Source organism: Lacerta agilis, chromosome 14 (genome assembly GCF_009819535.1).
Source record: "Lacerta agilis isolate rLacAgi1 chromosome 14, rLacAgi1.pri, whole genome shotgun sequence".
In the NCBI taxonomy this organism is placed as follows: Eukaryota; Metazoa; Chordata; class Lepidosauria; order Squamata; family Lacertidae; genus Lacerta; species Lacerta agilis.
In genome coordinates this window covers 41,620,403-41,639,496 of record NC_046325.1, presented here as the reverse complement: position 1 = coordinate 41,639,496, position 19,094 = coordinate 41,620,403, and the positions used below count along the sequence as shown (strand labels likewise).

At 42.4% G+C, this 19,094-nt stretch overlaps 2 protein-coding genes across 5 annotated transcripts in view; both read right to left on the bottom strand.

The window, feature by feature from the left end:
* Nucleotides 1–1,698: 1,698 nt before the first annotated feature.
* Nucleotides 1,699–10,143, bottom strand: DCAF7 (DDB1 and CUL4 associated factor 7). The gene is made up of 7 exons (XM_033169032.1): nucleotides 9,906–10,143; nucleotides 8,116–8,274; nucleotides 6,830–6,941; nucleotides 5,188–5,306; nucleotides 4,527–4,736; nucleotides 3,645–3,762; nucleotides 1,699–2,762 (listed from the first exon to the last, which is right to left on the bottom strand). Exons 1-7 carry the CDS (start codon nucleotides 10,041–10,043, stop codon nucleotides 2,590–2,592), a joined length of 1,029 nt encoding a protein of 342 aa, XP_033024923.1. The 5' UTR covers nucleotides 10,044–10,143; the 3' UTR covers nucleotides 1,699–2,589.
* Nucleotides 10,144–12,060: 1,917 nt separating this feature from the next.
* Nucleotides 12,061–19,094, bottom strand: part of KCNH6 (potassium voltage-gated channel subfamily H member 6) — a 114,242-nt gene continuing 107,208 nt past the window's right edge. For all 4 annotated transcript variants that reach the window (XM_033170342.1, XM_033170345.1, XM_033170343.1 and 1 more), the window contains 3 exons: nucleotides 16,907–17,087; nucleotides 15,090–15,279; nucleotides 12,061–14,037 (listed from right to left, as the gene is read on the bottom strand). In XM_033170342.1, the coding sequence (XP_033026233.1) occupies nucleotides 13,753–14,037; nucleotides 15,090–15,279; nucleotides 16,907–17,087 (656 nt within the window). In that variant the 3' untranslated portion in view covers nucleotides 12,061–13,752. The remainder of the gene's footprint in view (nucleotides 14,038–15,089; nucleotides 15,280–16,906; nucleotides 17,088–19,094) is intronic.

Below are 19,094 nucleotides of genomic sequence, written 5' to 3'. Positions count from 1 at the left end.
AATACATTAAAGACTGTTCTCTTGTTAAGTGAATGTTTAACAAGATAAAAAGAGCTGTCTGGGTTTTATTCATGCCCTCCCCCTTACATCACCATGCATTTTAGAAATGTTCCATTTTATTAAAACGTAAGAAAGGCAGAATACACACAAAAACTAGGAATGGAACAAACAAAAGTATACAGAGAAAGGAAGATCAGTATCTTTAAAATTCCAGCATTCTACTTCAAACCTTTTAAAAAACTGTCTTAAATTTTTACAGTGTTTAATATAATTCCAGAAAGCAGGTGTTCAAAGATCAAGATAAGTCCATCTCATTATAATTTCTCCATAAAAATCAACTGGAAATATTACAAGTTAACTATTGTCCGCCACATAAGGTAAGATTAAGTCTATTTCAGTAACAACTCCCCAATAATATTGGGTAAGAATATATATATGTGTAACACTCTAGACCAATTTTTTTTGGGGGGGGGGGGTTGAAAGTAAAAGATTAACACAAGTAGAGTCAGTGCTATTGCTTATTTGAAAATAACAAAACAAAGCAAAAAAATGAGTCTGGAACTTTATACAGTCATGCTACAAAGTTGACATCTTTAGGAAATCACACTGGGGAGTACAGTACATAAGCTAACATCTTACAGTTTAGTATTGATTAGTAAAAAAATTCAGCTCATATTCATATTCTGTACACTAAAAACATCTTTGTTCCTTTCAAAAAACAGATACCACGAGTTCATACTCCATCACATAACCAATAACCCAGCCCCTCCCAGCTAGTGAATTACAGACCTGTGTTTCTTTACTGAGCACATCCTTAAGTTTCCCATGTGCCCATTTTTGAAGTGCCTTAGGACCAGTGCTATGCAGCCCATGGTCAAGTGCCTTTAACCAGTACTGTCCAACTCCTGTTAACAGATTTAAATTAACATATGGATTTAATCTAGTCCCTTGATTTTCATAGGACTAAAAAAAACTACCACCACAAGAATCTACTTTATATGTACTAGCTAGTTAAGTTGGCTGAGGGAGGGAAGAGGAGAAAAGATGAGAAAGTCAAGCAGTTAATTCTCTCTCATACTTCATGTTTGTCTTCGGGCAAGAACAACCAGTACTGTTGAAACAAAGACATTTATACACCAGTTACCACATTTCCCCACTAATGTACTCAAGTACTATAAAACAAATAACCAATAGGTTTGTCACATTTCATTTCATTATGTACATCACTGGTGGTTAACATCTGAAAGTCTTCTCAGCACACTTCCCCTCCTCCAGTGCCTCATGTAACTGTGGAAAAATGGTTTGATACACCATTTTGGGGCTCCCCTCTGAATTCTGCAGGAGCCAGCTTGGCCAGCCTACAAAAGCTTCTGGGAAGGGGGGTGGAAACAATCACAAATACATTCTTTTTTAATGTGTCAGAGAAGACCTACTATAAGCCTCAGTGTGCCTTTGATATGGGAATAAGAGGCAACATCCCACCATAGCAATGTAAGAGAAGGTTTTGTATTTCATAATGAATTACACATGTCTGGTCATAGTAATGTTCCAAGAAAAACAATGCCATCCCATATTATCATCATATACAAGTTAAAGCTTCACTCCAGAAAGTTTCCGCAAGAGCCGGATGTATCCTGTCACTGCTCCTGAAACATCGCATGCTTTCCACACTACCTTAAGAAGGATTTTTGCATGTTCCTGGATAGTGCTAGAATAAAAGCTGCTCTTAGAAGGTGGGAAGCAACACAACTCTTAGGAAAATGCTTGTTGCCTCTTGGAGTCGAGTAAGATCACCTGTGGCTGAAGTCCTTATATTTTTGTGAGGGGACAGGCAACACACACAGTGCAAAACTAGGAACTGTACTTATCCAACTAGATGCTATATTGGCATCACCACTGTATACTGCTTTATTTTAGAGGCCTTTGTCATACAGAGGAGAGAGAGAAACAAATCTAATAACCAGTGGTTCACAAAGTTAAAACTTCGCTTCAGGAAGATTCTGCAAGAGCCAGCTAGGCTTTGTGACTGCTCCTGCTCCCTTATAGTTGAAGAACATTTTAAATAGCAATAGACTTTTAGTTGCAGAGACCTTACAAGATTCAGCACTAGTATCAAGAGAAATTTGACTTGCCATGGGTGGGGGAAGGGGTAGAGAAGATATGTGTGAAAAAATTACTTAACAGAAAGTTAACTTCACATCCCATTACTATAACTTTGAACAGTTTTTAGGCATCTGCAGCAGCAACGTATTATTTCTGCTAGGTTGTCATTCTGCCAGTTGGTGTCATTTCTCATTCAATACAAATACTCAACACAAATGGCTGACATATATACATAACTTTAATTGAAAGTAATAATAAATTCCCAGAGGGTTTGAAAGGCTCAGCATATCCCTGCATTTAAGTCACAGGGTGGGGGGTGGGGGTGGGAAAGAGGGAGACGACAGCAACATATACCCATCAATGCCAGTTCTGAGTCTTCCTAGAATAGCCAGTGGCACTTTCTAGATGGAGTTTTGTTCTTAAAAAATTATAGGAGAGCAAAGACCACCATCCAGTTCCATTTTTTTTCTCAGTGCCCAACTGTTTTTACACTCTCAAGATTTCCAGGCAGTTGTTGTAACAGATTGCTATCCAGTCCGGCTGAGTTGATGCCCACTGTACATTGTTGATTTCACCTTCTGCTGTGTAGGCCAAGATTGGATCCTCAATGGCACGAGGCATTTGCTGGATATCCCAGATAAGTGCTTGATGGTCATCCGCTGACAAAGATGAAATGTAGAATCAGAGGTAAAAGAAACCACCTTTCGCACAAATATTAAGTGGTGCATGTGCTCAGGAATGAAATGGACACAAAACCACATAAACAAAAGTTTAAAGAGTATAATTTGACTTTTATCTATTATTGGGTTTTGACTCCTGACAAGTTTTACACACAGCATAGTTTCTCAAATGCGGGCCATCTGCTATCTAAACATTTTTGTTACTCAATTCTTGTAATGGACAGTAAGACTGAACTGCTAAGGGAAAGTAATCGAAAAATGCTTTTTTTAAAATCCAATTTTTTTTACACCTTTCCTTGTGGAAATGTTTCAAAACCTAGAAATTTGCTAATCTTTTTGCTGCATAAGGATTTATATTCATTATATTATATTATATTATACTATATTATATTCATTTGTAGATTAAATTCAGAGCAAGAAGAGTCATATACACCACTCCTTCAATATTTGTAAACATTTGCAACGTATGGCTGATACCCAATATGGTTTGTTTGTTTTTAATTAAATGAAAGCAAGTGAATTAACTTGCTTCATAATATTTCGTTTCTACCACTTACATTTTAGGGTTGTTTTAAAGCTCCCATAACTTGAGGTAAGCCTGAGCATAATGGACTTTACTTTTCACTAAAATTATTCATAAAAATTAGCTGTAATGGCCAAGACAAAGTATACTAACATACTCTAAATTAGAGAAGAGCACAAACGCCAACCATTATGAGTGAATAGAGAAATAATAATACAGTTAAACCAGCTATAGCAAACAAAGCAGATTACTACTATTTTAAGTTCATACATGTAATTTGAAGGGAACTTGAAACACCCATATGAAAAGAAGGGGTGACAAGAATCATTCATCCTTACCAGCTGTGCAAATATGACAAGACGAGTGTGGTGCCCAAGCAATCCCATTGACACATGCTCTGTGGTTGTTCAGTCTGGCAACAGGTGTACAAGGAACTCTGACATCTAAAATCACCACCTTAGTGGAAAAAACAAATACAAAGAATAGTGAAGTTTTATACTGCCTCTGATGAAGCCACAAAGACTTTTTATAAATGGTATTTCATTGCCTACTATACTATCTTGAGAGCACAATACATATATGCTGTATCTTGTCAAGTAAGTACTGTATACTCTTTTCATTGCAAATGAATACAATGTTTTTATACCTCCTCTAATAGTGAGAAAAATATATATAGCAGTACTGCCTGATGAACCCTGTTACAAAGGGGCACTGAGATTATCAATAAGCATTTTATGTATTATGTCGTTCACATATTAGAGCTACACATCAATGTAATTCCTAAAAAAAATAGAGAAACTAACACAAAAGCTATTTCCAATATAGACGCCTGTTTTCTGCAGTGTACCTGCCCAGGACACTATGCCCCATTACTTTAGCTAAGTCAGCCTGTCCACCCCACAAAAGAATTCATCCTGACATGTTAACATGGGGATCATTACTTCTTTTAGACTCAAGTTGTTCATGGTAGCTACCAGCATCTCAGTATGGCTGCTGCTATCTCCTATTTAACATAAGGACATGTGCCTGACTGCTTTCCTCCATGCTACTGTGTGCCAAGGCTGCAAGGAATCCCAGAAACAAAAATGCCCCATGGCTTTATACAGGTATCCAGAAAACGTGCCTATCAAGACCAAGAGTCTAAGTAGTGTTGAGTGTCAATACCAGCCAGGTGCAATTCCAAGAAGTGTACTGGCCACCCTCACAGAACACTGGCTCACCTCCATGCCATCCATTGCCATTGTTGCAAGATAATTAGGGTCCTGTTTATTCCAGCAAAGGCGAAGCAAAGGATGGTGTTGAGGATCCTCATATATAATTGTACTATGTTCCAGGTGCCGCAGATCAAACATTCTCACTGAGCCATCAGCACCAACAGAAGCAAACATGTCTCTCCCACCTCCTGCACGGCTGAATGCAATATCATAGACCTGCTCATACACCAAAGGCAGAGAAAAATGACAAAATACAATGATATTGCCTCCAATACCAAGATTTTTGCTTCACACCGAACAAAGTTTTATCATGCAAACCCAGATGTACAGCAGCCATGTCAAAGAAATCCTTAAAGGAGATAAAGGGGCTGAGCACACAATCAGAAGCTAGGGCACTGCCACCTTTCTTCCCGTGAAAGTGAGCTTTGTCTACTTCTTTTGCAAAATACTTAATTCTGTTGTATACACCCCCCTGAACCGCTGAATTACTTTGAGGAAAAAATATTAATTTGGTTCTGGAGAACTAACAGCATACACACAGACACAAGTACACTCACTTGTCAGGTAAGCCACTATTCCCATTTTATAGACTGGAACAAATTTTTGCTAATTGCACAAGTCTGAAATCCCACAATGGAGAAACCAAGAGAAAAAAGTGCACCATCACCTCTTTATCATGGGCAATCAACTGGGTCTTGACATGGCCTGACACCAAATTCACTCTCCCCAAGACCTGGCCAGTCTCCAAACCCCAGATAGTGCAAGTTGTGTCAATACTAGAGGTACCTGGGGTAGGGCGGAAAAACAGCAATGTTAATAACTCTTTTTCGGTGCAATGAATAAACAACAATACACACCTTATGCTATTCATAATGCTTGACCTAAAAGATTACGCATTCTCCGTTCTCCTTTTATACACAAAGCAAACTAACTGGATGTGTTTGATATAGTTAATATATTCCCTTTTAAGATACAGGTGTAATCTTCAGTTATTTTTCAAGTGTTAATTAAGAAATATGTTTTAAAGTCAAATCATCCAGTGTTTAAATTGGAAATTAAAAGTTATTTCCCCACACAGCTTGGGACACTGACTAACCACTTAAAGCATGGTGTTAAGGCTCATCACCTAACAGAGCAAATCTATTTTACTGATAGTCAAATATCAAATAAACGGTCAAAAACGGTTAAGTACTGTAACAAAGATATATGTTGATTATAAACTAACTACTATGAATCAATGAGATCAAGTTCTTACCAACTACAGTCGTACCTTGGTTTTTGAACAGCTTAGTTCTCAAACATTTAGTTCTCAGAAGCTGTGCTTTGGTTTCAAACGTTTTGGAAGTCGAATGAACTTCCGGAACGGATTCCGTTTGACTTCCAAGGTACGACTGTATGGCCTATTCCAACAATATGTAAATTCTACATGAACAAAATTTACCAAACTGAAAAGTTGTACTTTTCCTCTAGACTCCAGGATAGTCAAAACTTACATTAAAAATGAAGGGGGGGAAGATGAAAAATATAGCTAAGAGATGCAGCAGATTTAACTGTGGTTATAGTGACAACAAGCAAGGGGTATTTTCTCCTAAACTGAGTGTTGGGGGGTGGGGTGGGCTGCCACAATCCATGAAAGGTTAAATAGTAAGAGGTCTTCACCACTTAAGCTATGAAATCGAATCATTATGGAAGTCATTATGCTAGAACGCTTTCTAAAATTTCTGGGAGAATAATTTTTAAGGGTCTTCGCTTGGTGGTGAAGAGACCACTGAACATGTACTAAGCGAGCCTCTCTGGACAGGGCATTTGACAACTGGAGCAACACCACTGAAAAGGCTCTTTAGGGAAGTATGGGATAGCCATTAAATACAAGGTAGGCCAACACAGAAGCTTGTCTCTTGGACAACATAACTCATCTAGAAAGCGTAACAGGTGAATGCTTCTAGTCTTTTAGTTTATAAATGTACCATTAAAAGTGTTAGATTGACAGCTTAGATCATCTGCACAATAGCAAAGACTATTGTGGCCAATTCAACAAATATTAAAACTTATTTGATGTAGACATTAACTTGACAACAGCCTTTCAAAAACTTTGGCATATACCATAATCCCAAACTATCTTCATTAGATTAAAAACACTTATAACAGGAAGGAATGCTTCTGTGGAAACCTTTACCTTCAGGGCCCATATCAAAATGAGCTTCCTGAAAAAGAGATCCACCAACAGCCATTACCCCAACTAAATTCTGTCTGGCAATGTTATCCATTTTACTACCAACGCTCTGCCAAATTAAGCATTTAAGTCTTACCTAGCAGGTAAGGATCCACTTCATTCCAGTCAAAGGATGTCAATGGAGCACAGAAATCAGAATTCTTGTTGTTGTTCAGCAAACATTCTAGCCTGGTCTCTGTTTCACCCACCTGGACAAAAATTACAAATATTGGTCATCATTCCAAATCTTCACAGTATTTCACTGCAGCAAAAGTGCAAGGGAAGAGACAGTGCAGCTTTTCACTGTGATTTAAATAGGTTCTGCATTATGTTCAAATCATAGATTCTATTATTTTTGTTAAGACACGTGTAAATCAAATTAGGTTTGACCAAGACCTACTTCTTGGCTACAGAACATTAAACCTAAAAGGGAAGCCTAAGTACTGTTTTGTTCTGAACTACAGTCAGCTCCCATTCCTTCTAATTGTGATAAATACCACGGCTATATGTGAAAATTTCCATTGTTGGGACGATTTATAACTCATGCAACACACTGGCAACACAAGATCATATGGCATCGTTTTAAAGGTCTACATCTCATAAAACATGGCATACAGAACAAGAACAATGTCAAAGTCATGTTTTCAAGGTCAAGGAAACCAACAGATGTGTTATCGTGATTGTCAGATTATAATTAAGTCAGCAGGAATAGAGGTTCCTTCCAACTCTGTAACTGTGTGATACGGAGTTTTATTTTTTATTTTCCATGCACAAGGAGTGGGAAGACTTTAAGCTTGTGGAATCTACTTTGGGTGGGGTTTTTTTTAGTAACAGCAAAGTTCACCAATGAGAGGTAGGTGAAAAATTGTAGCCAGGGGACAGATATAAATTTAGAATTAAGCAATAGTTTGTCTTCATATTCCCATGCATTTGTTTGTAGTACCAGAAATGAGCTCACAGTCTTTTGACATAAAATACTACAATAAGGTTTCCCTTCTCAGTTTTCTTAATTCCAGCAGTCTAATTTAGGTCTGGGGTAGGATGGGGCAAAGAGAAGAGAGAAAGCCTCATGGGTTTTGCTATTTTTAAAACAACTGAGTCAGACACTTTTGTCAATCTACAGCAAATCACCCAGCAATTTACCACTAGATCCCAATTTATTTTCTGCCCATCTGCATAATACATTAGAGTAGACTGCAGCTCCAGTTGTAGAACACTGAATTTAGAAGTTGTTAATAAACATTTACAAATAGAACAAAGCAGACCAAGTACTATGTTTGTCTACTACTCATACCAGCTGGTCAGACTACTCACACAACATTCTCAGGGCCCACTGGTTATCCTATCCCCAGGAAAACACCTTCTAAAAACAAGTGAACTTACTCTCCAGACACGCAAGTAGTCACCACTTGTTGCCAAAAGGTCTGGATATACCCCTTTGGTATCTGGGATCCACATGAGCTTGGTAGTAGGATATGGGTGATCAAAGGTATTCCGGCAAATGAACTCAGAGCTTTCCTCATCCAACCCAACAAGTTGGACCTATAAGAAAAAAATATTTCAAGCAAGTTATCAACCAAACTATAACATTAAGCTCAGGGTAGAGAACTGATGGCCTCTAGAAGTTATTAGACTAAAAGTCTCATTAGCCCCAGCCTGCATGGTCAAGGATGCGGAGTTGCAGTTCAGCAATATCTGGAGGGCCACAGGTGCCCAAACCTTCATACTCTGCTACAATACCTCAAGGACATCATTTGAAGCCCTTCTTCGTCTGCCTCCTCCATGAGAGGCCTAAAGGCTGGCAACATGAGAACAGGCCATTTCTTCTGCAGTTGCTCCCCACTTGTGGAATGCTCTCCCGCAGGGACACTCACCTGGCATATTCATTACCTATCTTAAGCTGTCAGGCAAAAGCTTTCCTCTATAACCAGGCATCTCACCTTTAACTTTAAGAAGGGGGTGGGATGTTTTAAACATATTAATTCCCCCCTTGCTTTTTAATGTATCTCTGTGGAAAGGGTTGTTGCTGTTTTTTGGGGCTGTCTTTTTTTAAAAAAATTGGTAAGCTGCTTTGAGTTGCCTTGGGCAAGATAAAGCTCCCCCCCCCCCAATTCAATAAACAACAATAATTCGGGAGTGTCCATGCCTGCCTTGGGCTTTTTCTCCCCAAGGGCAAAAGTAAAATAGCCAACTTCTACCACGATTGAGATGCAGGTGGCCTAGCCTATTCTCTTCCCCACCCCCAAATCCACCCACCTCCCCAAATGGTCAGAGTCCCTACACCAAGCCTTTCACAGTGGGTTAGAGTGTGGTGCCGATGATGACACCAAGGTCTCAAAGCCTTTCACAGCTGGTTAGAGTGTGGACCAAGGCCGCAGGTTTGACCCCCCCTATGGGGCAGCTGCATATTGCTGCAATGCAGGGGGTGGGAATGGATGACCCTCAGGGTCCCTTTCCAACTCTCCTATTAATTATATCTATGAACCTTGGAGTCCCTCGATGCTGCTGGGCTGCAACTTTCACCCTCTTTAGCCAGCATGGCTAGCAGTCAGGGATGTGGGGTGGGGGCGCTGTAGCTCAAGAACACAGAGCCCTAGAACAGGCAGAGGCCAACTCGGCCCTCCAGATGTTTTGAGACTACAATTCCCATCATCCCTGGCCGTTGGTCCTGTTAGCTAGGAATGATGGGAGTTGTAGTTCCAAAACATCTGGAGCGCCGAGTTTGCCTATGCCTGCCCTAGAAGAACTGAGTCGGAATGGACCCTGAGGCCCAACTCCAATAACCTCGGGGATCCCAAGGCCGCCCTATACCTTCCTCGAAACATCTGCAGGTGAAGCAGAAGGCGCGCAGGTGCTGCTCCGCCCCCAAAACACCTTCGGGGGACAATCAACCCCCCCTCTTGAGTTACCTCAGCCGGCCCCCGGCAACGGAGAGCGCGGCCAAGCACGCGAGGGAGGGCCGGGCACCCCTCGAAGCAAGCCCCTTGCCGAGGGGGTGCGGGCAACTTCCCCAGGCGGCTCTGAGCCTCTTCGCAAGCCTGCGGCGGAGCAGGGAAGGGCCGCCGGGGTCCGAATGAGGCGCGAAGGCCCGAGGCGGCCCCGAACCCCCGACCACCCCCACCCCCGGGCTGACGAGGCCTCCTCGCCCCGCCGGACCTCCCTCACCCGCCCACCTTGTTGTTGTATTCCTCCACGAAGCTGCCGAGCGCCAGCCTGAAGCGCTTGTCGGGCCTGACGCTCCAGTTCATGGCGTAGACGGTCCATGGCGCCTCGTACTTGTAGATCTCCTTGCGCTTCCCGTGCAGCGACATGGCGGGCGGGCGGGCGAGGCTCGCTCCGTCAGCCCCTCACGGCAACCAGCGACCTGCCCCGACCGTCGTTCTTCACCTCACACAAACGACTACGGCGAAGCCGCCCCCACCCCGCTCCTCCATCGGGGGTCTATTCAAACTCCGGACTCTCGTTGGCTGCCCGCGACGCCACTCCGCCGGCTCCCCGCTCCTCATTGGCTCCTCCATAAGCGTCAGCTCGCTCAAACATCCTCCTCCCTTCCAAGCCCCACGGCCCAATGAGATTTCTTTCCCCGCCTCGTACTGGCCACGATGAAAGATGCCCGTTAGCGAGGAGAGGTGTCGCTCTTTCGTTTCCTAAGCCCGCCTCTTCGGCAAAAAATTCAGCCTGTGCGAGGGGACGGTTTAGCAGCAGCCACATCGGGGGGAAAGCAGTAGATGCGGAAAATGTAGAGTCGCATCTTGGGTGTCTGGAATGGGAGCTTTCGGGTTCTTTCGGCGTCGTTTTTGTTTCCCCAGCTGCCCATATGAAATAAAGGAGGAAATGTAGAATCTAGAGGTTTTGTATACCTGTGATTGAGTAGGAGACTATCCGGCAAAAACAAAAAGTAGCATCAAAGGTGGAAGGAAGTTCAGTGCTTTCTCTAAGTAATGCCTCGTTTCTTGTGGAAAAATGATTTTTGATAATTTCCTCTGGTTTTTAAATACCCCCCCTTTTTTTTAAAGTGCTTTGCATATGTAAATACCAATGCAGCGCATTGTCCGCATACTGCAATTTAGGCGGCTATGACTGAGAAAAGAGTCTTAACAATAGCACTGCAATGTTGCAACAGCCCTTGTCCCCACATTGCAAACTGAGGCTAGGAGTGATTTATGACAGCACTAAAATGCGGTCCACTATTAATTTTGCAAGTTAGAAGTAGGGTCTGGGGCTGAGAAGTCTAGTTCAGTAGTATTATTTAGTCTCCTGACTGATTACTTTTTTTAATGTGAAATGCTGTTTAGGAAGAGTATTGAATAGCTGATTGCAGCCTTTACCTTGCAAGCAGATTTCTCTCCATCTGCTTTCCCACCTATGGGATCTCTGCTTTCCACCTCTGGAAGAAAACGACTGCAAGACCATAAAAATGTTCCATCTGGAAAACGTTAATCATCCCCTTTCCCAGTACTACTGCCATCAAACTTATAGCCCTTCCCCCCACTCAGATACTGTACCCCACCTCCAAATATGTTTTATCATGTTGATGTTTTATTGTGTTTTTAATATTCTATTGGGAGCAGCCCAGAGTGGCTGGGGAAACCCAGCCAGATGGACGGGGTATAAATAATAAATAATTATCATTATCATTTGCACGCACCTGTGGTTTGAGCCTTAATGGTTAACAGTGCTTTAAAATTCTGCAGAAAAAGTTATAAAGCTTTGTGTTATGAACACTTTGTGTTTTAGTTGGCTTGGTCTGATCTTCAGGCATATTCATAATAAAAGTCAAACTACAGTGGTACCTGGGTTTTCGAACGTCTCCATTGACGAACATTTCGGTTTTCAAATGCCATAAATGCTTCGGTTTTTGAACATGCCTCAGAAGTCGAACATGCCACACACGGCTTCTGTATTCAGTGTTCCATATTGAGGTTTTTGTTTTTGAACGTTTCAGAACTCAAACGGTCTTCCGGAACGGATTACGTTTGAAAACCGAGGTACCACTGTATTTAAATTGTCTGAGCCAAAGCCCACCACCCAAACACTTGCAGAAGCATCATGCTCCACTAACTAGGGTTTTTAATGGTTGCGTTCTGCAGCATGTCACTGATGCAAAAACAGCGCATCAGTGGTGGATTTATACTGGAGCGCAACAAAAGTGAGACAAAACCACCACCCTGGAACGTTTGTGGTGTGGAAAAACTACAGGATTTCAGCAGGAACCTACAGGACATGATTCTGCTTTGGTCTTCATCTTCTCTTAAGAAAAAACACCAATTCTTCTCAGTGTTTGCCCCCACCCACAGAGCCCAGACGTAGGGAGCCATCAGGCCAGAGTAGGTGTCAAAATAATCTTTATTAACAAAGTGTACACTAACACTCCTGAGAGAAAAAAAAGAAGAAAATGCTCACAGTTATTATTATTTTTCCTGCTACTCTCACTGGGAGATTAATATGTTATTTTGGATTGGTGGCCTAGGGCCATTGCAGCATCTAACTGAGGGGTGAAAATGGGGGTGGGTTTGAGGAGTCAGTTACAATGATTCTATGCAATGCTATGGTATGGGGATTCAATTGGGAAAGGCAAATACACACATACAAAAAGTGATCTGTTTGGTTTGTTTTCTTCTTTCCAAGGTTATCTGAAATTGTGCTTAAACCAGCCTTGCAGATCTGTACAAAATAATAATAATACAGCTCACTTGCACATACCTGCATTTTGCATAGTGGCTTGCGCAAAGAACGGCAAGGTACTGTCCAGAATAACCTTTTACGCTAGGTTCATGAGCTAACCACAAAACTGGCTGTTCCTGGAATGTTTTCCAAAGCCAGGTAAATCTGGAATGTTGCAAGTGTCTGGGAAATACATTTTCAGAACAGGTTCCCTCCACCCCAGTTTGTTAGAATAGTGTCACTCAGCCCTCCTTTACAAATCGGCAGGCAACGCATGAGACAATCCTCCCCCCATATTAACTCAGACCCAAATGTGTTTGTTGCGTGGCGCTAGGGGTTCTAGACTTGACTTTACCAGCTCATTTCATACAATGAAGATGCAGATTTATGCATGCTTTTCTGGGAGTAAGCCCCACCAGATTCTGCAAAACATAGCTCTGAGCAAACTAATACATTCAGGGCTACAGACAGCATACATATTAATCTGTTAGGGTTGGCTGTAGAACTTGGGGCAGGGCTCAGAGGGGCTGTCGGAAGGCCAGGGACTGCATCCTTCAGAAGCGAGCCTGAGTACAAACGGCAAGGCCAAAAATCTTGCTGGCAGCCCCGTATGAAATTGTGCTACACATTTTCCCCTTTTATCCTGCACTTCATCTGCCAAGGTGTACACTCTTTTGTTCTCTCAACAGAGATTTATGTCCATGCAAGAAAAATGTAATATATGAAGTCGCCCTCAATATGCACTAGGGCAGATCATTAAATGGTTCATTATATTCCCATGTACAAAGTTGTGGCATCGTATTACTCTCCCCTCCTTACTTCACAGGGTCCTCCTGCACAATGACTAGAATCTTCTGACACGAGTTGTAAGTATCAAAGAAAGACACAGTCATTCTTGGTCTCCTACAACCCAAGAAAAGGTTAAGTTCTTAGCAGTCTCCTCGTCTTCCTCCAGACAAAATTTCCTATTATTACTTTATTACATTATGGAAGTGCTCCAATGTCCCGCCATACTAGTTACCATTCAAACACTGACAGAGGCAGACCCCAACATTTAACAGATGCCAAGATTGGGGATGTGGAGGGAAAAGTCAACCAGCCATTCTTCTTGGAGTCAGGTGGGGTGGGAGAAATATGCACCTGAAGTCTACTCTACGGAGTACCGTTTCTGAAATCAATCATCTTGGAAGCCAACCCACTATTAAACTGCCCTCGTTTCAGAGAGGACAGGGAATGGCAACAAGTATCATCACCTTGAGCCATGAGTATTGTCCTCCAAGTGCAACAATTAAAAACAGCTAAAGCAACTTCTCAGTTCAGGCTCCTCTTGACTTGACTTTGGGCTCAACTGGATTCCTAACTCCCAGGAAGCAAAGGGTCAGAGAGGTGTCTCTGAATGTCCAGGTGCTCAGAAGGTGCCTCAAGGTGCTCAGGAAGGGAAGGGAAACGGGATCCTTGGAAAAGTCCCTGGTTGCCCGGTGCCCTCCGGTGAGGCTCCAGGTTTGGCAGGGTCTGTGAGCAATGCTCTTGCTCAGAGCTGATTGTCATGGTCTCATCAGAAGCCACAGTCAGGTGTACACCACTTGACAACGAGTCCCTGGATTTCAGCTGCAACTTCTCGATTTCTGAGTCGCTCGGAGTCTGGTGAGGGAGGGGAAAGGGAACAAAGTTAAAACTCCTTCACCATCTAGTGGCATGTGCTTGGGTTGGCTCAAAGTCCTCCTGTAGGAATCTTGAGAATTTCAAGTTGTAGTTGGAAAAAAGGGGACGGTGTACACATGCCTTATGAGTGACTTGGGAGGTGGATTCAATTCACATTTAGAGACAAATTTGTCAAACACTTATTTTCCAACACTATATAAGAACCAAAACACAGCCACCCTTAAAAATTCACACTCATCCAACTTATTCCAATGCAGTTTTCCCATCTGATTTCAACAAAAATGAATATATTAGAGGGAAATGTGCCTTAAAATGCATATATTTGTGAGAATTACAGTATGTACAAAATGTATTAGGAGATACTACTTGCAAAATGTGTACATTAGTTTAAAAAACTGCATACAAAAATGAGAGACATTTGCACTGAAATGCTTAAGAATTTCCATGAGAATTATTATTATTATTATTATTATTATTATTATTATTATTATTATTATTATTATCAGGGAGGGATTCGCAAATTGCCACAGAAATGTGGGAATCTGAATTTAAGATTGGAAAAATGAGAAACTTCGAGAACCGAAACTGACAGATCTTTCCACCCCTACTCTTGACTGCAGAAATATGCATAGAAGCACGATACACAAGAAACACTAACTGCTTAGTAACAAGGAGGCAAGTTCAATACAAAACTTTCACTTTTTCTATTAGATCTCATTGCTTACACAGCAAGGTGTACATTTTGAATAGCACAGTATAATATTTGTCTCTGTTTTCTGTAGGTAACTGAACACACGCATACCGGTACTTACTTTTCCACAAGCCTCCCACCCAACCCCGACAGAATTTAAGGTTCTTTGCTGCAGTGTATTTAGTCCCTTAGTTCCATGTGCACTGCTGTCCTAGCTTGGCCCTTCCATCTCCCATGACGTACCCAAAATACTTTTCCGGCCTGGCTTTGAAGCCAGGTGCTTTCTCTCACCAGCCTCGCTGCAAATGAAGGGCTTTGATTCCTAGGGCCTGCAACTCACCTCCTTTGTGGGAGTCAGTTCCTCTTCTCCTAGTGGAGTTTCAGGTTCTGTGCTCCTCAGGCTCATGCTATACAGAGCCAGATTGTGGGAGGATGGCGAGATAGTGCTATATGCAGGTGGCACTTGAGACAGCTGTCGCTGCAGCAGCTGGAGGATGAGATTCAGGTCAGAAGACATCCTGGACTCCAGCCTACAAGAGAGATCATGACATTTTAGCCTGAAGCACACTGAGTGAGTGAGGAAGGTGTGTGCAAGACTAGGCCAAAGACTGCTTAAGTCTAGTTTGAGCAAGGTGTTAGTCCCTGACCCCACACCCCCAGTCTTCCCTCTGTGAAAGTAGGGTAGCATTTATTACTACTCGGGAGGAGGAGGAGGCAGCAGCAAGATGAACATTTGGGGGCACCCCACAGGCACCCACGCAGGACCCTCCCTCCGCCACTGGTCTTGCCGGGACAGTAGTGCCTTCGTTTGCAGAAGTGTGAAATTTGAAGAGCGGCTGTGATTTGGTCCTTGTGTACGAAGGTGTGAATTACTTTTAGGTAGGTTTGACTTTAAATGGGAATTGAATCAGATTTCTTCCTCATTCCTCCCTCATATGAAAGCCCCCAGAGCTCTCTGCAATGAACAAAAAAGAAGAAAGTCCCACTTCTTTTGGCTTTATTAAATTAAATTAAATTAAAATAAATTAAAATAAAATACAGTCCTTAGATCTAAGGGACTCAATATCTCCTCATTTGTTAATGACAGTGATGGTGGTTCTTAATGCCACCGTTGACTGCTGTTCACTTTATACTGTTGAAATATTATTCTGATATACTGGTAGTTTATTAAATAGTTTAGTTAGTACAACATTTGATTCAGAATATTTCCCCCCCCCTTGTTTTCCTCCTCTAAAAACTAGGTGCGTCTTACAGTCAAGTGCGCCTTATGGAGCTAAAAATACGGTACTTCTGGGTTTTCTGCGCACGTATCCCAAAGGATACGTAACCAGAGGTGAACGTAAGTGGAGGTAACACTGTACTGCTTGATTGTAAAAAAATATAAATAAATAAAACTCAAAGCAGTTTGCAAAAGAAAAAAACGCAAAAAATGTAGAAAAATTCACAACCCTACTTTAAAACATACAAAAGTTAAAAGACTAAAAGAGATTAATGTTTTTAGCGGGCGCCGAACAGAGTGCAATGCAAGTGCCTGCTTGATCTCAATAGGCAGGGAGTTCCAAAGTGTAGGAGGCACTGCCACACTAAACGATCAAGTTCTTAAAAATGTAGAATGAGCATTGTGTTGCACCTGGACCCAAGTTGTCAGGAGCTTTGTGTACTAACACTTTGAACGTGGCCCGGTAGCAGATCGGCAATCGGTGTAGATCTCTGAGCACAGGTGACTGTATCATTGATGCTTTAGGAACAGGTAATTGGTGAGCTCCCGTTGTTCGGTCCCTGCTCCTGCCCACCTAGCAGTTCGAAAGCACGTCAAAAGTGCAAGTAGATAAATAGGTACCGCTCCGCCAGGAAGGTAGACGGTGTTTCCGTGCGCTGCTCTAGTTCGCCAGAAGCAGCTTAGTCATGCTAGCCACATGACCCGGAAGCTGTCTGCGGACAAACGTCGGCTCCCTCGGCCTATAGAGCAAGATGAGTGCTGCAACCTCAGAGTCATCTGCGACTGGACCTAATGGTCATGGGTAGCTTTACCTTTAATTGGTTTTAGATAGGAGGTTGGAATACACCATCTACCTTGCAGTTTTATTTAAGTTCCTGCAACTTGGGGTCCTTCATAGAATTCATGCCCTATTGGAACCTCCAAGCAATGGAGTTTACCTGCTGAGCTGTGTCTGCAGGCACTCCAGCTTGGAGTCAATCTGCCGCGGTCTGTCATCAGAGTTGGGAGGCATGTCCAAAGGGCTGTGAACCAATGACATGTGCTGGAGAGGCTCCGTAAGGGAATTAGGCCTCTTGTCTTCCCAGAATGTGAACAGGTTGGAAACATCCAATGGCGTTGCTGAGGGACAGAAAAGGAGACGGATGAAATAAGCGCCTGTCTTAGTCAGCTGGGGTCTTCAGCCATCTACCATTATAACACCTGATAATAATTATTACTGTTTATTAAATTTATTTGTTAATTTTTTAAAAAAAGCAACTTACAAGTTAAAGTACAAAGATACCGTAAAACAAACAGAAGCAATAAGACCATGCATAGCACATTATAAAACGTTATTGTAAAATCAAGACAGTGTCCTATTGGTATGAACCTGGCAAAGAGAATTTAAATAGTGAAGGCAACAGTCGGGGTCCAAGTGGGAATGACTGCCCAGACAACAGCTGATGATGGAAACAGTGGTAAGCAGGCCTCACACCAGCATCTGAGGTGGCACAATCACACTAAACAAATATTTTTACTTTAAAAATAGACCAATGGGACTTATTCCCAAGTTAATGTGCTTGGCCTTCAGAAAGCAAACACCATTTTTATTCCTGCAGTCAAGACGGTGCTATGATTGAAGCAAGTAAAATGCAGAATTGCACCTATTTCTTTTTTTAAAAAAAAATCAGGTTTGAGGAAGCAATAGAAACAGTTGGAAAGCATGAAAGAGCAGTGAGTGAGGAAGAAGAAGAGAAATGTGAATTGTGCGCTTTCCAGCTGAAGCAATATACATGGCCATCTAAAAGGGGTGATTCCCTGAGACCATGGGTAGGCAAACTAAGGCCCGGGGCCCGGATCCGGCCCAATCGCCTTCTAAATCCAGCCCGCGAACAGTCCGGGAATCAGCGTGTTTTTACATGAGTAGGATGTGTCCTTTTATTTATAAAAAGCATCTCCGGGTTATTTGTGGGGCATAGGAATTCGTTCATCCCCCCCCCCCCAATATAGTCTGCCACCCCCCACTTGGTCTGAGGGACAGTAGACCGGCCCCCTGCTGAAAAAGTTTGCTGACTCCTGCCTGGGACCATTAAGTCCAGTGTCTAAAATTACTTAGCTGCCCCACTGCCTCCAAAAGGGGAATCGTGTGATTGAATTAATTTCCTTTTCAGAGAGTCGTTTAAGACCTATGTGTATTTTACCTGGTCATAAATCCCATTAAACTCAGAGGGACTTAAATGAGAAGTCCACATGCTTAGGCTTAGATTACATCAGCCACAAAAGGCTGTCTCTCCTACTGTGCTCATCAAGAACTCGGCCTCCACATGCTCACACTTCCCATTGGTGGTTGAGCTCCAAAACTCTTCCTTTGCAGGTTGGAGGAATGTTGAAGCACAGGACCTTTAGAGGGCAGCGTTTGTCAAACTTTCTTCTCTGGGCTACGCTTCCAGAATAAAAATTTGCTCACATCACACCACTTTTTTTAAAAAAATTTTTTTGATAAGAAACGTATCGGAAAACAAAAACAAAACAACTCCTAGCAGTGTTTGTTTTAGAACACAGAACACAACTACTTTATAATATAACCACGGGACACCCAAAGGCAGCTACATAGGAACATGAATCATTCCCAAAATATAATGATAAACGAACCTCTTACGTATGTACCTTAAGTACGTAAACAAACCCAAAGAGAGGTGTGAGCTTGCTTTTGCCTGGGAATCTCATTTGTATTAGGTCTAATTTGAAACAAACAAACTCTCATCTCCTCAACTCAAATAAGCCTTTCTCTTTTCTGATCTTTCATATTTGTCACGAGTTGGAAATCCCTGTTCACAACAATATGCCGTGGAGAACTGTAGAACAGCCAATGAAAAGAGCCACGGGTACTGTATATCCTAACAACACTAGGGAGCAGGTGACGCTGTGGTCTAAACCTCTGAGCCTCTTGGGCTTGCTGATCAGAAGGTTGGCGGTTCGAATCCACGCAGAAGGGTGAGCTGTCGCTCTGTCCCTTCTCCTGCCAACCTAGCCTTTGACTGGACTTAACCGTCCAGGGGTCCTTTACCTTTACTACACAGAAATGTTTAAATGTTTCTTTGATTGCCCTTGAATCTTCCTGCCACATTAGCCGCCCCTCTCCTGCCA